Source organism: Notothenia rossii, assembly GCF_949606895.1.
Source record: "Notothenia rossii genome assembly, chromosome: 3".
Taxonomy (NCBI): Eukaryota; Metazoa; Chordata; class Actinopteri; order Perciformes; family Nototheniidae; genus Notothenia; species Notothenia rossii.
The window spans coordinates 91,804,872-91,826,294 of NC_136901.1; the positions used below are offsets into that span (position 1 = coordinate 91,804,872).

Consider the following 21,423-nt stretch of genomic DNA (forward strand, 5'->3'; position numbering starts at 1 on the left):
TAATGGTGTGTTGTTTAGCTGTGTTCCTAACTTACGCAAGAACGTTACAGAAATAACCTTCCTGTGTGCAACATGCAGTCATGAGGAGGTTAGTGGAGACCTCAATTTCTCCTTTCTGTAATAAAGTGTTTATATAGTATAATGTTTTATTATGGATGCCGCATTGCACCTTAGCATATGTAGAGTTGTGTGTCCAGCTTCACAGCACATAGTAAGAGCTGTGTTCACATAAAGCTGACCTGAAGCAGGATGCTTGGCCTACCGAAAGCACAGAGGAAATCTTTCTGGCCAGGGAAGGGTTAACCTGCAGAGCGTGGCCAAAACTCCATCCCTGCAGGTCAAAAATGGCCTTCAGACCCTGCATCTGTGTCTCCGTTTCCATGGAGATGATCTCTGATGTCATCAGGCTGACACTGAACACCTGGAAGGCCAACCAGTCTTTTGGGTCCCACTGTCCTGCAAACAGAAACCACTGTACTCTGTCTTCATTCACATTGCATCAGTCTGTAGCTCTACGCAGGATGTAGCAGTAAGCTCTGGTTACAACACGTATCAACAGGAACATAAATATATATATGAATATATCACCTTATATTGGAATGTGTTAGCAAAGCAAACATACATATATATATATATATATATATATATACACATATATATATATATATCCACACAAAGAACACAGGTTTACTGACCGATCCTGTAGATGAGCACCCTGCTGCCGCTGTGGTCCCGCTGGGGGAGGACAGCGTGGTACGTTGTGTTGAGGAGGCCGAGCACAGAGGAGGGGGACAGACAGCGGCTGATCTCAGGACTCTCCCTGCGCCACCGCTGATAGTTCAGTAACAGCTGCACAGGGCACAGGAAATGAGAGTTATAGGAATTAACTGTGTCTACCCCCCCTGTGACTGCAGTTGAAATACTGGTGCACTATAGAACACATGCTAAACAAGTGCTATCAGCTACAGGTCGACACAGATCAAATGGGTTTATCACCTTTAATCTGTTCTGTTCCCAGTACCAAACCCTCAAAGTAAATGCTGATCAAACCGAAAATAAAAAAACAAATTCAGTTGTGAAGTTTTATTAAAAGCAAATCCAAGAAGAATTTGTGGTAAGAGTCAGGGTCAGTTTGTGTGCCAGTGATTCAGACTGCTGAGCTTACACACAGTTGGGTGAGCTCCAGGTGTGTGCAAATCACAGTAAACCACTCAGCTTCATGTTGAGCCAACCAGAGGACCAGCTCTACTCAAACAAACAGCCATCAAACACTGCGTACTAACTATACAGTCTGCGGTACGCCAGAGTATTTTATTATTTGATCTTTTATCAATGTAGGGTGACCTTATCATTTAGAATTAGCGGATTTAATATTTCTGTATTGCTTGTTTTTGTTTAAGTTGCCTAAAGAGGGATTTACACACATTTTGACTTCTGAATTCTGAAGCTCTGTGATTGTCAGTGTAACTGTGAACCGACATGCACAAGACCCTGAAACTGGAGCCACTGAATGCTATTCAGTCAAAATTAATTTTTATTTAAGCACAGATGTTTTTGCTCCTATAATGGTCAATAATGTCTACACTATCAACAGTGTCCAAAGTCACTTTTTCTCTAAAGGATATAGTTTTAGTGTACAAAACTGTAAGTACCCCATGGCTCGTTCAAGTACTGGATCACATGAAGGCTTGTTTGTAAAGTGCCTGAACGACGCATTTAGAAAGTAGCAAAAAGAATTCCTAAAATGTAGCAGGTACACTCATCGCTGAAATAAATACATTATGAATTTGACCATCCATAACCCGATCACACATAGGTGGTTGGTATCCTGCTGCAGAGGTCCCTCTCCCACCTGGAGAAGGCCCGGGGCTCTGTGAGGATCATGCTCTTTGATTTCTCCAGTGCCTTCAACACCATCCAGACCCCACTCCTGGGGGACAAGCTGCAGCGCTCGGGGTGAATCACCACCTCACCTCCTGGATCACCTCACCAACCGTCCACAGTACACGAGGATTGTATTGCGTGGATAATAGACCAATCACAGTGAATCTTTCTTTTTCATCTCACAGTGCAAATATGTAAGTAATCATAACACAAAGCTAAAAGTTAATCTGTTTTTCCTTTCTCTTTTCAAGAGTGCTTCAGAGGATGGCTGAATTCACAAAACGTGGAGAAGACCGAGAGGGGGAAGTTGGCCGGTTACTACATTTCACAAAAAATACAGGACCTTGTGAAAAGCGGAAAGAAACAGTTGAAGGAAACTGCTTAAAAGTATGAAGTAATTGGTGTTTTCAAATGTTTTCAAATTTGTGTTAATGTTCATTGTGTGTTATAAATTATTGTCCTGCTTCTAATCATTTGATGTATGAGTATTTATTTGCAGACAATACATGCTGGTACCTTTCTGGTAAGTTAGGTGCTCTGATCTGAAATTATAGATGTTCATTGAGCTACTGCAATTGGGTGACAGTGTTTCATCATCATCATCATCAGATATGACCAGTTTAACCATCAAGTAATCCCAGCTAAAGTTCTACTCAAGATCATACCAGTCTGACCAGCAAATTGTGACCAGCTAGAACACTGTGACCACCAGCTTTTACCAGCTGAACCAGCCATCCCGACCAGCTAATGGTAACCAGCTAGACCACTGTGACCAAACCAGCTATCCCGACCAGCTAAAGTGTCCAAAACCCCTCTAAACCAGCAAACTAATCCAGCCTAATATTGAATGCATGGCTCTAAGCTGTTTTTTTCAGCAGGGTCTACTTTTACTTAAGTAGGAGATCTGAGTACTTCTCCCACCTCTGCCTGCAGCAGTCATAAACAGCTCTATACTTCATGAAGTCAATCTGACTTGTGTAAAAAACTCCTCTCTCTGAAGTGTGTGTGTAAAATACTCCTCTCTCTGAAGTGTGTGTGTAAAATACTTATAATATTATTACTCGTATACTGCATTAGCCTGACTTCACACTTCTACCTACACATCGCCTCAAACTCATCTGTTTTTATTTCATATTTATACACACTTTCTGTACCTTTTCCTTACATACACAACAACTTTTAATTGAATTTGTATTTTTACTGGTTTTTATTCTTATTTTTCTTATTATTTATTTTTATTTTGTTCTTATTTTATTCTTGCTTTATTAAGTCCTGTGTATTAAGTGTGTACAGCTATGTGTGACTATGATTGTTACCTGGACATGTGGGGTTAGTATTTGGTTTTGTTTTCGTTTATGAATCACTCTGAGTTACCTTTGTGTATGAAAAGTAAGTCAAACGTACTGTGCGTGTGCGTGTGTGTGTGTGTGTGTGTGTGCGTGTGTGTGTGTGTGTGTGTGTGTGTGTGTGTGTGCGTGCGTGCGCGTGTGTGCGTGCGCCTGTGTCGGGCAGGACAGGCTGTACCTTCAGGGAGAGCTCCACGTCCAGGTCTCTGGCCCACAGGAACTTGGTGAGGAACTGGTCTGAGAAGATCCTGACGGAGGCCAGCTCCTGCAGGGCTCTCCGCCTCAGGTCGACCAGCCCTCGGCCCAGCGGCTCCAGATCTTCCGGGCCACCCCCGAGCTCAGAGCCGCTCATTTCGCAGGTCCCGCAACACTCACTGCCAGAGGGCTACTGCGGAGAGTGATGTGTGTGCGTGTGTGTGTGTGTATGTGTGTGTGTGTGTGTGTGTGTGTGTGTGTGTGTGTGTGTGTGTGTGTGTGTGTGTGTGTGTGTGTGTGTGTGTGTGTGTGTGTGTGTGTGTGTGTGTGTGTGTGTGTGTGTGTGTGTGTGTGTGTGTGTGTGTGTGCAGGGTTGGGTTGTAACAGAATAGAGAGACAGAGAGAGAGAGAGAGAGAGAGAGAGAGAGAGAGAGAGAGAGAGAGAGAGAGAGAGAGATGCAGCGTGTCTGTGAGGCCCCGCCCCCGCACGCAGAAGAGCGAGAGCGATCTCTTTTTAAATATATTGAAAGTTAGAAGTATGGGATTAGTTTTGTTTCATAAAGATAAAGCAACACGTTCTCAGAATCAAGCAAAAACTAAGAGTTTAAGAGAAAAAAAAACAAGTCAAGCAAAAATAAATTGTATTTCTAAAATAAAACTATAAGTTGCTAACAAATCATTTGTGTAATCATGTAAACTATAAGTCTGTTTTCTTTGCTTTAACATATCTTTTTGTTCGCAGTTTTTTATTTGTATTTGCATTAAAAACGTGTTTTTAAACCCTTCTGTTCAAAGTTGATATTTTGTTTCTTAAAAGATTAAATCTTTAAAAACATGCTGTTTGCCATTTTTAAAGTTTGATGGAAGAAATTAAAATATAGGTCACTGACGTGGAGCTTTAGTCCTGCAATGCTTTAAAAAAATGGTTTTAGTTGTTTCAGTTTTAAAGAGTGAATATGGATGTTAAATTCACAAATTAATATGAATAATCTTAAACAAGAACAGGATCTTGAGCCATGATGCCTGTTTTTAAAGTACAGAAACATTCAGAATACATTACGATTCCTGCAAAGGTTTTGTAATAGATCCATAGTACTCTTAATTTATAAAGTAATAATAATACATGTGAATGATTGAGCTCATTAGTGGCCTGACTGGCCCTCCTAATTTCGTTTAAAAAAAGTCAATGATGATCATTGTGAAGGGGTGTCCAGCCCATATCAATAACATACCAAACTACAGGCTAATGTAAGATTCAGGAATTAGTTTTAAAAATCATGTTTTCATATTATAGTAGGCCTACCTTGCATGAACCTCTTTGAAACCGTAATGACCCCATGATGTGATTATTTATATCTTAAAACCTTTAAAAATTATATTTATATGTTCATAAATATCTATATTTATGTATAAATACATGTTAGACAAACATAATTAATAGATGACCTTTTTGTTTTAATTTATTAATTAGAGAAAATGAATTGTGCTGAAAGTCATATACTGTTGTGTCTCAAACGGATCGACTAGGTTATTAATTTATTTGCCAAATAGTTGCTGCAATGCTACAATAACATTTGCAATTCGTTTTTAATCTGCCATGTACGGTAACAATGTCTCTCAGCCACCGTAGGGTCGTATAGGGGGCGTGTTGTATAGGGGGCGTTTCGTGTACCGTCTTTCTGCGGCTGCCGGCTGGGTGATATTGCAGAAGCAAACCAGACGATCAACCGGATCCTGTGTATATTTCACCCTGCTGCACTTTTCTGTTTTCTACAGGTCAGTACATGATGAAAAGGATCGATGTTAACTTGTGTAAACAAGGTATAATGTTATAGATGTTTAAGAGAATGTGTCAGAAAGTTTTGAGCATGTTTGACATAGTAACCGGTACTTTAAAAATACTAAACTGTCGGCAACTATAGAAGCCGTTCTCGCGGGCTTCAGCCGCGCCGTGTGTAAATGTGACCTGAGCAAAGGCTTGCAGGCAGGTTAGCTGCTGCGCACGGAATATATGTTTTGAGTCTTGCAGGCACATCGCCATGTCTTTTTAGTTTATTAACACTGACAGCAGGGACGTGCACAGACATTTTGGGGGCGCAGGAGCTCAAGTGAGAAGAAGGGCATTTCCCATAATAATTTATAACAGACTTACTGACACATTTATTTTAATACACTCACGCAATTGTTTAATACTCAACATCATTCTACTAACACTACGCACAAGAGCAGACAACAATCACAATTATGAAGTTGCTGTTTAAGTCAAATACAAATATCGTTTTTTCATGTACTTGTACATTTTGGTCTATTTTGCTTCCATGTTTTCTTTCACTCAATGGAAAGAAAACTTCGAAAAAACACATAAATGGTGTTCGTTTTACTACCTGTCTGAATTCATCTATAGATTTAAAGCTAATTTGCATATTTAAACATAACATTTCAGGGGAAAATACTTACTTGACTATCTGGGGAAGTTGTGAGGTGATATGTATATATTTTTTTGTAATCCTTTTCACCGGCAATGCCTTGGTAACTGCATGCAAATTGGCACAATTTAATTAGGCTATGTGGAACGTCTAATTTGCATATCAATGTGGCGATTGTGATGACGTTATTAGATACACATTTTACTGTATTCACCTGTAGGGTCTCCCCTTAAGTACAAGGCAAGTTTATTTATATAGCACCTTTCAACACAAGGCAATTCAAAGTGCTTTACAAAAAATGAAAGACATTAAAAAGCAAAGATAATAAAATAAACATTAAAAGAAAAAAGAAATGGATAAAAGTTACAATGCAGTTTAAGATGTGAATAGTTCAATTAAAAGCAGCGGCAAAAAGAAAAGTCTTCAGCCTGGATATAATTAAAATAAATTATAAATAATAAATATTAGGGATGCACGATATTGGTTTTTTGAAACCGATACCGATGACTTCCTGCTTCTCGATACCGATAACCGATAATAATAATATAATAATATATATATATATGTATTAAATGTACCTGTAGTTTTTGCACACCTGGTGGTAAAAAAAAGACCAGTAGTGAGCAAATGACATGAGCATTACTACTATGAACAAAACAAAGCCAAGAACAGTTTTGACTCTTCAACATTGGTCAAAGTGACCATATTTATTTTCCCAAATAAAAAGCCCCAGTACAGCCCCTTTGCAGCTGGCTTTGGATTCGCCGCTAGTTTAGCAGCGCAGGCGTCTTCGTACGCTTTTAACACACCATCGTACCGACGACATGTTTGTTTACTGTCCTGGCTTCACGGCCGCACATCATTTACGTCACAGCCAGGCATGAGTTAGGGAGCGCTGGATTTGTGAAAAACTCCCCTCTTCCTAAACCACTAATACCACAGTACTGGCAAAACGGGAGGAGCCGAGTGAAAAACAAGCGCCCCTCATCCCAATCCACCCACACCGCAGTATTCTTTTCTTTTTTTCCCCCAAAAAATATATTGTATATTATCGGGGCTATTAATACTTTTATCGGGTTTATCGGGATGACGTCATAATTACTAATATCGGACCGATAATTATCGTGCGCCACTAATAAATATAATAAATAATATATTAATAATAATAAATCATTGTCATGCTGAAAGACCCAGCCACGTTTCCTCTTCAATGCCCTTGCTGATGGAAGGAGGTTGTCACAAAAAAATCTCACGAAACATGGCCCCATTCATTCTTTCCTTTACACGGATCAGTCGGCCTGGTCCCTTTGCAGAAAAACAGCCCCAAAGCATGATGTTCCCCCCCCCCCCCATGTTTCACAGTAGGTGTTCTTTGGATGCAACTCAGCATTCTTTCTCCTCCAAACACGTCTAGTTGAGTTTTTACCAAAAAGTTATATTTTGGTTTCATCTGACCATATGACATTCTCCCAATCCTCTTCTGGATCATCTAAATGCTCTCTAGCAAACTTCAGACGGGCCTGGACGTGTACTGGCTTAAGCAGGGGGACACGTCTGGCACTGCAGGATTTGAGTCCCTGGCGGCGTAGTGTGTTACTGATGGTAGCCTTTGTTACTTTGGTCCCAGCTCTCAGCAGGTCATTGACTAGGTCCCCCCGTATGGTTCTGGGATTTTTGCTCACCATTCTTGTGATCATTTTGACCCCACGGGGTGAGATCTTGCGTGGAGCCCCAGATCGAGGGAGATTATCAGTGGTCTTGTATATGTCTTCCATTTTCTAATAATTGCTCCCAAGTTGATTTCTTCACACCAAGCTGCTTACCTATTGCACATTCAGTCTTCCCAGCCTGGTGCAGGTCTACAATTTTGTTTCTGGTGTCCTTTGACAGCTCTTTGGTCTTGGCCATAGTGGAGTTTGGAGTGTGACTGTTTGAGGTTGTGGACAGGTGTCTTTTATACTGATAACGAGTTCAAACAGGTTCCATTAATACAGTTAACAAGTGGAGGACAGAGGAGGCTCTTAAAGAAGAAGTTACAGGTCTGTGAGAGCCAGAAATCTTGTTTGTTTGTAGGTGACCAGGGATGGGTATCGTTAGGATTTTATCGATACCGGTACCGGTACTGCTTATCGGTATCGGTATTTTTCGATACTCTTATCGATACTTTTCAATAATTTGGTGCTCAAAATTATAGACATCAATGCAAGATGTGAAGATTAAACAGTAATTGTATTGTAATTTTCTTGCAGAAATAACTGTATAACTGATACATTAGCTTCTCAGAAGCAAACACAAATAAATAAAATAACTTAAAGGGGCCTGGCTCGCCCTGTCATGCTTTTGGGGGTTTTCCCTCAGATAGAGGATGAAAAGAGGCTTTTTTTAAACATTTGTAAATCATTTACATCAGGGGTGGGGAATCTCCGGCCCCCGGGCCGTATACGGCCCGCGAAACGATTTGATACGGCCCTCGAGGTAATTTATAAATACACGCAAAAAAGAAATCTAGACCGCAAAAGAATTAAACAAGCGAAAGCCTGTTTTTCCTGGCCAAGATCAGGCTCCTTGAACACAACACAAGCCTAACTTGTCATCACGTGGTATATGTCTCGTCCATGGTCTCGTCTGACAGGGGTGCAGTTCTGTCGGAGAGCACGGCTCCGGCACTTCAGATACGGAGCATGCCACATGCCGCAGTTTTTGCGTGGCTGTGTCTTTAGTTGTGAGCCCAGTGGCGATTTGTCCATCTGTCACACTGATCATACAGTCAATAACTTTGTTGTTATTAGCATCTGGTTAGCTAGCTATGCTAACAAATATAAGAAGCTTTTTCTACAACCATTGAGGTAAAGGCACATCTTTATATTATCATTATAGTTATAAAAAAATAAGAGAACAAAATAAACGGGTATAAAATACTTTATGACAGTAAAAAAAAGTTGTTATTAATAAACAAGTATACAGTTTGAAAGGGAAGTGATTTGTAAAATATCCATAAAGAAAAATAAATCTCCTTACAGTTCTGTTTCATATGGGTGTTGAGAGATGTATCCATAGATCTCCTAATGTTGCTCTCAGAGTGCACCAGATTGATGCTTTTAACTTCAACATTTAAAAAAAAATCTTCCCGGGGGAGCATGCCCCCATACCCCCCTAGAGGAGGTTAGGTCCCCCCCCCCCACTTTAAATCATGTTCACCTGGATAGGAAACTAAATTGCACACATCTTGTGTCCATATTTCTGTTTTGGTGGTCATGCTACAACCGTGCACGCATACGCGAGTCATGGCAAGATATCTGGATTAAGAGGTTGCTTTTTCTTTGCACAGCATGAAAGAAAGGCCAAATGAATGGGCTGTGATTTTAGTATTTTTAAGCAGCGGTAAATCATTTGTATGGCCCTCAGAGGATGTTGAAAAAATTGAAATGGCCCTTGAGAGGAGAAAGGTTCCCCACCCCTGATTTACATCTTCATCCAGACATTTCAAACTGACAACCTAGCTCGACAAGAGATTCTTAAAACATTGTCCTACAGTGACATCATGCAAAACTGTGATATGAAGAAATTGGTCAAAAGGCTAAAATGGCAAAAAGATAAAGGTGAGTACGTATATTATTCTGGATTGTACTTTTAAATCATCACAAAATAAATGATGTGCTGAACTGAAACACGTCAAAATGTGTCTGAAGGTTTAAACATAGAACAACATATTTGAGCTTAAAATATGTCAATTCCTAGTAAACGACCAACAAGGTGGGGGGGGGGGGGGGGGGGGGGGGGGGGAGAATCGATTTAAATCGGATTTTTGGTGAAAAAATCGGGGATTTCTTTTTTTGGCCATATCGCCCTGCCCTACTACCGGGTAAAGACACACTTCTACTTGTATAAAACTGACCTTTGTACGATGAATACTTCATAAAATACTGCAGATCATTTATCTTACCTATTTCTAATCCACACACATACAAGTATTTAACTGAAGTTACACAACAGTGTTGTTGATACAGAGTTGGAGTTTATTCACACGTCACATACTACAGTGGGTAATGTTTTCAAGAAACATCAGTGTTTCCCCTGGGTTTACTGCCTTGGCAGGGTGCTGCTCGAAAAAAAAATTCGGCACGCCCACATTTTTGTTATCCTCTGGAGCAGAGAGGAGCTGTGGATTATTGTTATTGATATCGTACAGTAACAAAGTATTTGTAGATTAAAAAGTAATACAGTACAGTGTTACACTGGAGGCCGCTCCATCTCATCTGATCTCTGATATGAAAGCAATCGTGTTATGATCATATTGAGCTATTGGTGTGAGTCTAACATTAAACGAGGAGTCTGCTTGTCATACATTGCTGACGATACATTTTTAGAGGCAATTTGTTGAGTCACTGCCGCTAAATGCCGGTAGTATCAAGCTAGCAAGTCCTGCATTAGCCTCACATCAACAGGTTTAGACAGAACATCCAATTATCCTGAGCTAATTTACTGAATAAACCAACTCACATCTCAATACTGTAGTTCAAAACCGCGGTAGCTGCTCCATCTGTGAGCTATTTTTAGAATGCGCACGCTACCTTCGTTGTCGCGTTCGCGCGCGTCCACCTGGGCAGGCTGTGTGTGTCCTTCTCCCGTGACGATAACGGCTTGCGGTTAAAAAAAAATAATAAACAAATTTGAAATTTGGGGGGGACACAAACGGGCAGACAGCAGGGCTTGGGGCAATAAAGCAGATTTGTTTGACTTTTTTACACTTTGTTGTTCTCCTCCTTTCCTCCGCTCTTGTCTCTGATTGTGAGCGTGAGTGTGTGCATTCGTGTGTGTGTGTGAGCCCCGCCCTTCAGAAACAGAGCGGAGGGAGAATGTCAATACGCAAATCAGTGGACACTCAAACATGAACACATTGGATAAATAACATGGCGTTTAGTTTATTTAATAAAAGAGCAAATGTGCAATGTGAAAAGTGACCGTAGATAGATTACTTCAGTTGAAATTTGGTGCTATATATATATTTGTTTTAAATAAAAAACAAAAATAAAAACACCTTGAATTTCAGGCAGGGCGCGGCGCTCCTTTGGCAGGGCGCAGCGCCCCGCCAAGACAATGGTAGGGGAAACACTGAACATTGAACAGTGCTGCCACATATGACACAGGAAAAAAAGAAAAGACTCTGAACCCTTTCTTTGCCATTATATAAAAATAGTGTTGCTACAAAAGTATAAATTAGGCTTACTAATAAGACAACTCAGATCTGAAGCTACACAGGAATCTGCTGCCAAAGTGCAATAAAAGACAACACTAATAGAATCAAACCCTTTTTTGTTGCATTTTAGTCGAGTATAAAAAGAAATGCCTTTAAAATAGGATGCAAGCAACACCAGTTTCTTAACCTGAATTGATAATAGACTATAATCAATTTAAACAGAACAGATCTTAATGTTTGCATTCTTATACCATTTTGTACAATAACTATAATGAATAAGTTCAATCAAACTAAAACTTACAGGTGATTTAATAACGGTATCTAACTTGAGTTTTTATTTTTATCAAAAATCTGTTGAAATGCTACTGTTATTTTTACTGTCCCCCAAAAAGCGCGCCGGCAGCCTCCAGGAAAGCTTCTTTCACAACTTCGCTGTCTTTGAAAGACTTCATTTGTTTCGCAAGAACGTGACTGACACGATAAGATGCTCTGGTAGCAGCCTTGCTCTTGCTGTTGGGCCTGGTGAAAATGGACTGCTGTGCATTTCGCTGTCCTTTCAGGCCCCTCTCCTTTTGGGAGCGTAGGGCAGAATTAGGAGGGAATTCCGTCTCGTAGCGTTTGTGCACTGTTTTGAAATGCCGCTCCTAAATTACCCTTCTTCGATAAAGCCACGCTCGCATTGCAGATGAGACAGATGGACTTTTAATTGGAACAGATACAAAAATAATCATCCTCCCACTCGGAGTGAAAATTATATATTTTGGGCTTTTTTGCTTCTGCCATAATTGCGGTCTTGGCTGTGTGCGGACTGTCAATCCTGTTGACACGGACAACGTCAGCGAACTAGTGCCACCAGCCACGCCCCGACACATGGGGTCACGCCGGCCAATCACAAAGCTTTGATGCGTTCAAGTGCATTATTCTTGCACAGGAAGATTATGTTATAGGACATTAACGATAAAACTGAATATTGTTGTTCTATTTTTAGACACATCTCGCGATCGACTGGGAATCTCCCCGCGATCGACTGGTTGGGTACCCCTGATTTATATCAACCATCATGCGTGAATAGTACATCTTGTCAATGGAAAAAGAAAATAGCACCAGTATAATCAATATTCAACCTGAGATTCGACTGACCAGAGAACACATAAAGGATCAAGAGATCTCGGCATTGCACATAAAACAAATAGCATCATTAAAATCAACATTTGCCTGATGAAAGAAAACATCCCATCACAGTTCAGTTTTGTGGATTCATCTTCAAGAAGATGAGCATATCTGCTCTCTGGATCCAAACGGGCCCTTTCAAAGCGTAGGTAGGATATCACCTGCTGAACTGAACACTCTCTCGCTTGGCACGCTGCTTCCCTGAACACAAAGGTACTTGGTTCCCATGCGAGACAGCATTGGTTGGAGGTTGGATGTGTTGCCGCCTTTCCAAGAAATAAACTTCTTGCAGTGGTTATCATTCAGACTGGCAGTTATATGCAGCCACACTTTAGATTTTCTAAAGTGACTCGTTTGCGGAGTTTCACGGCAAAATTGACATCGTAATTCCGACGGTTTGTGCGCGAGTTTAAGGATATTACGCCTCACTTTTATAAAAAATAAAAAAAATATATCGAAAACCGGATCTAATTTCTGTTAGGTATACCTTAGCCGCCAGTAACCGGTATTTCGGTAATACCGGGAACTGGTATGCACCCCTAACTGTGACATAGACGGATAACTTACATCGAGAAATGTGATATGTTGGTTAAGTACAGCTATTTGTTTGTAACTGTATGACGTACTTTGAATTTTGAATGAGAAGCAATCCAGACGATCAGCCGGATCCTGTGTTTATTTCACGCTGCTGCACTTTTCTGTTTTCTACAGATGTATTTATTGTTGCTGTGGTACCCAAGCCTTTGGGACAAGTAACATAAACAAGAGCAGGCGGAGCAGAGCTTGTTTCTATTCTGGGAAAGTGAAACCGACTTCGCTTACAAGGAGAGGTGAAATGGCGCAGCAAGAAAATCGGCTTGACCAAAAGAAAGTCAGCTGTTCGATCTGTCTGGATCCACTAAAGGAACCGGTGACTATTCCCTGTGGACACAACTACTGCATGAACTGTATTAAAAGCCACTGGGATGGAGAAGATGAGAATCAAATCTACAGCTGCCCTGTGTGCAGACAGACCTTTGCACCAAGGCCTGTCCTGGTGAAAAATACCATGCTAGAAGAGTTAGTGGAGGAGATGAAGAAAACTGGACTCCAAGCTGCTCCTGCTGATCACTGCTATGCTGGAGATGAAGATGTGGGATGTGATTTCTGCACTGGGAGGAAACTGAGAGCCTTGGAGTCCTGTCTGCAGTGTGTGGCCTCATACTGTGAGAAACACCTCCAGCCTCATTATGAATCACCTGCCTTTAAGAAACACAAGCTGGTGGAGCCCTCCAAGAAGCTCCAGGAGAGCATGTGCTCTCGCCATGAGGAAGTGAAGAAGCTGTTCTGTCGCACTGATCAGCAGTGTATCTGTTATCTCTGCCCTATGGACGACCATAAAGGCCACAAGACAGTTTTGGCTGCAGCGGAAAGGACTGAGAGGCAGAGAGAGCTGGAGGGGAGTCGACTAAACATCCAGCAGGGAATCCAAGACAGAGAGAAGGAGGTGAAGCTGCTTCAGCAGGAGGTGGAGGCCATCAATGGCTCTGCTGATAAAGCAGTGGAGGACAGTGAGAAGATGTTCACTGAGCTGATCCGTCTCATGGAGAATAGAAGCTCTGATGTGAAGCAGCAGGTCAGATCCAAGCAGGAAACTGAAGTGAGTCGAGTCAAAGATCTTCAGGAGAAGCTGGAGCAGGAGATCAGGGAGCTGAAGAGGAGAGACGCTGAGCTGCTGAAGCTGTCTCACGCAGAGGATCACACCCACTTTCTGCTCAACTACCCCTCTCTGTTACCTCTCAGTGTTTCCAAACACTCCTCCAGCATCAAAGTCCGTCCTCTGCGCTACTTTCAGGACGTGACAGCGGCTGTGTCAGAAGTCAGACATAAACTACAGGACGTGGTGAAGAAGACGTGGACCAACGTCTCACTGATGGTGAGTGAAGTGGAAGTTTTACTGCCTCCACCAGACCCAAAGACCAGAGCTGAATTCTTAAAATATTCACGTGACATCACTCTGGATCAAAACACTGCAAACACACAGCTGCTATTAACTGAGGAGGGCAGAAAAGCTACATTCACGAGTCAACGTCAGATATATTCAAGTCACCCAGACAGATTCACGAAATGGCCTCAGGTCCTGAGTAAAGAAAGTCTGACTGGACGTTGTTACTGGGAAGTGGAGTTGAGAGGGGGGGGAGTTTTTGTAGCAGTTGCATACAAGAACATCAGCAGAGCAGGGGGTTGGGAGGAATGTCTATTTGGAGTCAATGATAAATCTTGGACGTTATATTCCGACATTAACAATTATAGCTTTTGGTACAACAACATCAAAACTCCTGTCTCAGGTCCTCGGTCCTCCAGAGTTGGAGTGTATCTGGATCACGATGCAGGTATGCTGTCCTTCTACAGGGTCTCTGAAACCATGACTCTCCTCCACAGAGTCCAGACCACTTTCACTCAGCCGCTACATGCTGGACTTCGGTTTGATTTAGTATCTTCTGGTGGCACTGCTGAGTTTTGCAACCTCAAGTTGACAGAAGAGGTTTAAGTCCAGCTCAGTCGGTATAAAAACTGTTGGCCTTGATCATTTCTTTAAGAACTTATGGGGAAATTGTCTTTTTATCACTCATCAAAGATAGTAGAAAACATGCATTATGTACTATGGAGGGGACTCTGACAGAGACTCACAAAGTACACAGTGAAAGTACTTCCTTTTATTTCTGGTAGCAGTCAACTAGTACCGAGTCCAACAGTGTCAGTTTTATTAAGAACTTGTGATAAAAAATATTTGTATCACTCATTGAATATAGCAGGAAAGAAAATGAAGAGCAGCTGATTTGAAAAGACTAACTCGAGAGACGGATGAGTGACTGCAGTGCAGAATCGCTGTATAGTTTAAATCTCCTTAATTACAATGTTGTCCATTTTACCAATAGGCTTATTATATTTACAGTCCCTAATAACATTCATTTTCTGGGCTCAATATGTGTCTTGGCTGTTTTCGTTGTGATCGCTAAATTCACCTTATAATATTATCACTATAACACTGACCCAGATCGCTGGATCGCTAGAAACACCTGCCATCAGACTGGCAAGGGCTGTTCCATGCTCTGCTCAACCTCCCGCCTTCCCAATGGACTCAGTAGCGCCCCCTGCTGCCGTGGAGCATGTGTGAGTGAGCATGTGTGAGTGTGTTTGAGCACAACCACAAAGTCACGTGACTCACCCACGTGACTTTTGTCAGTAATATTCCGCCGTGAGAAGAAAAAGTGTTGTACTTGTAAAAAAGTTTGTGTGCTTGTAAGCTAAATGCACTGTAATGTAAAACCTATGCTGAATTTGTCTCTGAAACATGATTTATTAGAAAAAATGTATGTGTTTGTTTGATAGATACGTTTTTTCTTTGCTAAACTAAATGCATTAGTTTGTAGATGGTGTTTTGTATTTGCAAACCACATTGTGTTTGTTACTGAATCATGAGGCATTGTTAAGTTTGTTTTTGGAGTTATGGCAGGAAATTAGCTCCATACAAAACTTCCTGAAACTCAACAGCTCCAAGACCGAAGCCATTATAGTTGGCACCCCACACCAGGTTCGGTCATCCACCATCACCATCTACACCTTCTCCGGCCAGGACATTACCCTTTCCTCAATAGTCACCAACCTGGGTGTGAAAATGGATGCCCATCTGACCTTTGAGGCTCACATTAAACAGCTGTGCAAGAACTCCTTTTATCACCTCAGGAACATCGCCAAACTCCGCCCCACACTGACTGTCTGACGCCAAAAAGCTGGTCCACGCCTTTGTCTCCTCCAGGCTGGACTACTGCAATGCACTCCTCACTTTTACTGTAACAGAGTATTCCTAAACTCTTGTACTTCTACTTTTACTCAAGTACGAGATCTGAGTACTTCTACTTTTACTCAAGTACGAGATCTGAGTACTTCTCCCATCTTTGTTTGTATGTTGACCGTTAAAAAAAAAAAAATCTTTAAAGCACTGAAAAACATTTAAAAATGTATTTAATTGACGTTGAATTTGTTTCATTACTGTATTCGTTTTCTGTGTTTCTTATTGTTTCCGAACGTTTCGTCTATTTGAAAGAAGTTGTATAAGGCGCTTTCACACTGGAGTACTTTTCCGATATAGTTCAGAAAATGTGCGTTCACACCAAAAAAATCCGGAACTAGAACTTAGTTCATGAGAACCTGTTCACACCCTTTTCAGTCCCTGCAAGAGAGCAGGTACTTTCATGGGAGAAAAGGGTTCCTAGGTCTGATTGGCTTGGCGGATTGCAAACCACGCCCCGTAAAACTCCCAAAACGTTTTGTGAAGCCGCCATTTTATTTTCCTCGCATTAGCATTATTAGCATTAGCCCAACGCACAAACGGAGAGAGACTAACTTATGGCAACACAAAAGAAAACTGGGAAGACTCCCAGCAGCTTCTACTGAAGCCAGTCCCCGGAGTTGGGGACTGGCTTCTTGCTAGTGCGTTGTACGATGGTTAGTAATTTTGTCCGACTTGCTCTGGAGGCTCGACTGCATGAGACTTTGAAATCTCGCGGGACAAAGACGCCCGCAGCCTTGAGAGCGAGGCGGACCAGTTCCTCTCCACGGGATGCAGAAGCGAAATGCTTGATGGGAAGCGACTCGCTGGTATCTCGAGCTGAGCGCTCATTAGTGGTTTTTACCCCGTGCTGGTGATGAAACTCTCCATTGGCTCCGCACATTTTTTTTGTTGTTTTTTTGTGTCAGTTTTACGTCGCCACTTCCTTTCACATTTTTCATCATTGTTCCACAATGTTTATCATCATGAAATTAATATCTATATATTTTATACTATACTTGCACTGCTTACCGTTTTCATACTTTATATATTATATATTCAAACACACTGTTCATACTGCTCACAGGCTGCTGTGTGTATTCATACCCCTCACTGTTTATTCACCATTCACTTCATTCTATCTTTTATTCTGTAGATTGTGTACATTACTTTTCACTTTACTGCTTGTTGCACTCCTTATTAGAAGCTAAACTGCATTTCGTTGTCTCAGTACCTGTAATCTGTGCAATAACAATAAAGTTGAATCTAATCTTGAGCAGGAACAAATGTATTTACTTTGTACATATCTGACATTAACGATGAAACACATTTGTGCATTCTTTATAAATGCAAACCGAGTCAAGCCGACTCCGAGAGGAGAGACTCCTCTGGAGATCAGAAGAGAGAAACTTGCTCTGTCATAGGCCTACTGGGTCAAGCTACAAGGAAGTGGAGAGGAAAATATCACAAACAGAATACTACAGGATTGCTGGGAATTAGGGCTGAACGATATATCGTGTCATGGCGATAACCGCGATATGCGCATGCGCGATATTCACACCGCAGGGACGTGCGGTTTTATTCATTTTTTTTAAAATGCTAACGCACTTTGGCACAGAATTCAAAATAAAGATACCATTATTACTTATCGAAACTGCACATACAATATATCCGATTAAAGCTGAGACTCCACAGATTATTTAAGTATAGTATCGAAGCGATCCGATCTCGCGACAGGGGAAGCAAACACAGACATCACAACACGTACCTTTAAGGAGCTTTTACGGGAGATCGTCTCACCGTGGCTATCAATCTGATCAAAAGACGTGTTCAATGGCATTAAAACGAGAAAAAACGTGGCTGAATCGGTTAATCCATAGTCTAATAATGATCTGTGGCTTTGAAGCAATTGTTTATAATCCATAATTCCATTTTTATGTAAAAATCGGAGCACAAAAGTTAGCTGCTAATGGTAGCCACCAAACTGTATGCAGCTTCCGGTTTTGGCTACGCGTCTCTCTCACTCCTTATAGAGAGCCGCAGTGACGCGTTCTTAAACCCGGAAGTAAACTTCTTCCGGTTCCTTCGTCAAAAACCAATGCAAATTCTCCATAGGATTTTGGAAAATAGCTCGAAATAAGGTCTGTGATTGACACACATTTAAGAGAGGGATCACGTTTTGTTCAGCCGGATAATCTCCACATGTCAACCCTACTTTTATAATTTTTGAATCATAAATCTAGTCGCCAGAAGCAAAATGCTAACGTTATGCTATAAACTAACTACAAGCCAGTACAGCAGCAGGGCTGCTGTGGCTGCTTGCTACAAAAGGAAAACTTGCGCGGCTCTCATGTCAGGGGTACTTGAGTGAGTGACATGCAGGCTCTGCATGCACAGCAAACCACCAATCACAGTCATTCTTGATCAGATCACAGCAGGCCCCGCCCCGCTAGTTTGCAGACCATCAAAACACCGGTAAAAAATGAGCGAGGCACAGGAGCGAGGCATACCTTCAATCGGTTGAATATAGTTTAAAAAAGCGCAATATATATCGCAGGGGGGCAAAAAATCGCGATGTCAGTTTTTTTCAATATCGTGCAGCCCTACTGGGAATATACAAAGTTCCAGGGGCGTGGGTTTGGCTGGACGAGTGTAAGGAGAGAACGAGGGCGTATGGAGTGGAGACCATAACGTTTGCCAAAGCAAGCCCATTTAGCCGTGTTCCTCCATGGCTTTTCCCAGAAGCTAACATAGATGTGAGTATCATAGAAAGGAAAAAAGAGTGGCAAATAAATGAAGTGGGAATTAAAACGAGTATGTACCCGAACGAAAAGTATTTCAATTACCTCAACATGTACACAGATGGATCTAAGAAGCAAGAATGTGTGGGAGAGGCGTGTATACCAGAATTCAAAATATCAATTACAAAACGAGTGTCACATAACTTATCAGTTTATACAGCAGAAATACTAGCAGCAATTATTGGGCTACAATAGCTTGAAGAGGTCAGATAGGGTGGTGATCTGCACAGACTCACTATCTGAGGATACAGTCCACAATAACTGTTAGAGAAGATTCGATTATTGAACTTAAACATTGCTTACAGAGACTTCATATAAGGGGAATAGATGTGCAGTTATGCTGGGTGCCTGCACATGAGGGGGTTCAAGGGAATGAGCATGCTGATAAGTTAGCAAAAGATGCGTTAGAAGGAATTAGCAATACCTGTTTCACTTGGAAAAGGAAAAGCAATAATTAAGAAGAAGGGTATGGAAATATGGCAGAAAAGGCGGGAGGAAGATCAGAAAAGGAGGAGATACCACAAGTTACAGAAATCAGTCATAATAAAGATCTATACAGAAAAGAACAGACGGGAGGAGATCATCATCACTAGAATCAGACTGGATCATACAGGAGTAAATGACACAATGTTTATAATGGTAAAAAGTGAAGTTGAAGAATGCAGGGGGTGTGGAGTGAAAGAAAATGTGGAACACATATAACACTTCAACATGTACAAAACAGAGAGGGAACAACTAAGAGACAGGGTCAGAGAGGCAGGCAGGGAGTGGAGCCTGATAGGGACACTGGGAACAGAAGGTGAGGGGGTGAGAGCTAGGAAGGCCATTCTTAAGTATTTGAGTGAAACAGGATTGATTGGAAGAATTTAAAACAGCGTACAGTGGTATAATTCCCCACGTGGTGATAGGATGATATGGGGATACATACTCTTGTTCAGTAGGTGGCGGTATGCAGGGCCGTATCCACCATTGAGGTCACCGAGGTCCGGACCGGATATTTTTCGAGCTGTGTATAACAAAACTTGTGAAATAATTGCACTAAACGAGGTTCTTTGTAGTACTTCCATTTACTGACGATGGGGGCGCTGCATAACTACGTAACCTCGATTCAAGCAAACAGAAGAAGACATCAACAAACCACCGCAGCCCGGACTTGTATCGGAGCAGCGGAGGAGTGATGAGGTATCTAGAGATCTGAGTCCAGCGGGCTGCTTGTGTTTCTGTTCATCAGGACATCATATGACCAGCAGGTCCTGTGTGAACGCTCTACGTTAGTCAGTGGACGTCCCACAACATGCACACTAACTTATATTGCAGCTATAGGCTAAACTTTGGTTTAAATAGCGTGAATAAACTAGCTAGAAAGCTAAAGTGAATTACCAAATTAACAAACGTTGTAATGCTTTTCTTTCAATTAAATTTGAGTCAAACATTGAAGATATAACATTGTATTGTTTTCTTTTTACACGGACTCAGATATAATGAAAAGACTACGCCAGTCGAAGCTCAGCGTTGGTAAGGAAGAGACAGGACAGTCTAGCAGTCAATCTATATAACAATAGTCTTCATTTACAATATAGACAAAACAGCAAACATCTATTGCAGTTATGTCATAATAACATACAATTGTATAAAACACAATTTATTTACATCTTTGTTCTCTTTTGAGAATCAAACAAAACAGATTTAAATAAACAAAATAATGCAAACAAGTAAGTAAGTAAAACTTTATTTGTATAGCACCCTTCTCAACAGGGATGTACAAAGTGCCTTACAGTACACAGGACACAATTCAAAGTAAAACTATAACATGTAGAATAAAAGGCATAAAACAGCAGCAGGTAACACATAGGATAAAACATACGATGAAAGACAGCTACTAACTCACCTCCTCCGAGGACCCAAAGGCCTGTCGGAAAAGATGGGTCTTTAACCGCCCCTTAAACATTTCTATTGAGGCAGAGGTTTTTATTATCTGGGGGAGTTTGTTCCAAAGCAAACAAGTGAAATGAACTAAATTGCTGAATTGCTTTTAATTCACTGGCAGGAGCGACAAGTGAGGAGGAGCAAACAGTGAACAAGGAGAGAGAGATTGAACAAAGAGAAAGAGTAGAGGACAGAGAGAGTAGTGAACAGGAAGAAGACGGAGAGACTAAAGAAGATGGAAGAGAGGCTGCGGAAATGGAATATGGAAAGGAGAGAGAGAAACGAGAGAGACATGGAAAATGAATGTTGACAATGTTTTCTGATCATGTTAGCGTCTTCTGCATGTCCAGATCATTAATAGTAACAATAAACTGATTGTTATGCATTACACTTTCAAAAACAATTGATGCTGACATTGTCAGCCCACTGACATGGTTTGAAATCAATATATTATCCAATGTGTGACCCCCCACAGGAATTAAAAAGCACCTAACTAGATCATGAAAATCACCAAAATCTCGGGGGGTGATTGATTGATTGATTGATTGATTGAAAAGTTTATTAACAGCTTGTATATTGGGTACAGTACAGTACAGCTCAAAACATACAATTGTTAAGGGGATGCAGACCAGAGAAAGACTTTCGTCTTGTTTACATCCGGGTCCCC

At 41.3% G+C, this 21,423-nt stretch overlaps 2 protein-coding genes across 3 annotated transcripts in view; one reads left to right on the forward strand and one right to left on the reverse strand.

The window, feature by feature from the left end:
- ttpa (tocopherol (alpha) transfer protein) overlaps positions 1 to 3,777 on the reverse strand; it is a 6,232-nt gene extending 2,455 nt beyond the window's left edge. Inside the window, exons 1-3 of the mRNA XM_079669507.1 lie at positions 3,409 to 3,777; positions 696 to 849; positions 263 to 456 (exon numbers count right to left, since the gene is read on the reverse strand). Coding sequence (XP_079525633.1) covers positions 263 to 456; positions 696 to 849; positions 3,409 to 3,582 — 522 coding nt within the window. The 5' untranslated portion in view covers positions 3,583 to 3,777. The remainder of the gene's footprint in view (positions 1 to 262; positions 457 to 695; positions 850 to 3,408) is intronic.
- A 1,380-nt stretch (positions 3,778 to 5,157) lies between these two features.
- LOC307031100 (tripartite motif-containing protein 16-like) lies at positions 5,158 to 21,216 on the forward strand. Of its 2 annotated transcripts, none has more exons than XM_079667873.1 (2): positions 5,158 to 5,201; positions 12,930 to 21,216. In XM_079667873.1, exon 2 carries the CDS (start codon positions 13,054 to 13,056, stop codon positions 14,746 to 14,748), a length of 1,695 nt encoding a protein of 564 aa, XP_079523999.1. In that variant the 5' UTR covers positions 5,158 to 5,201; positions 12,930 to 13,053; the 3' UTR covers positions 14,749 to 21,216. The 2 variants fall into 2 exon arrangements, with proteins under 2 accessions (XP_079523999.1, XP_079524000.1); XM_079667874.1 differs by having other exon boundaries at positions 5,184 to 5,246.
- Positions 21,217 to 21,423: the final 207 nt, after the last annotated feature.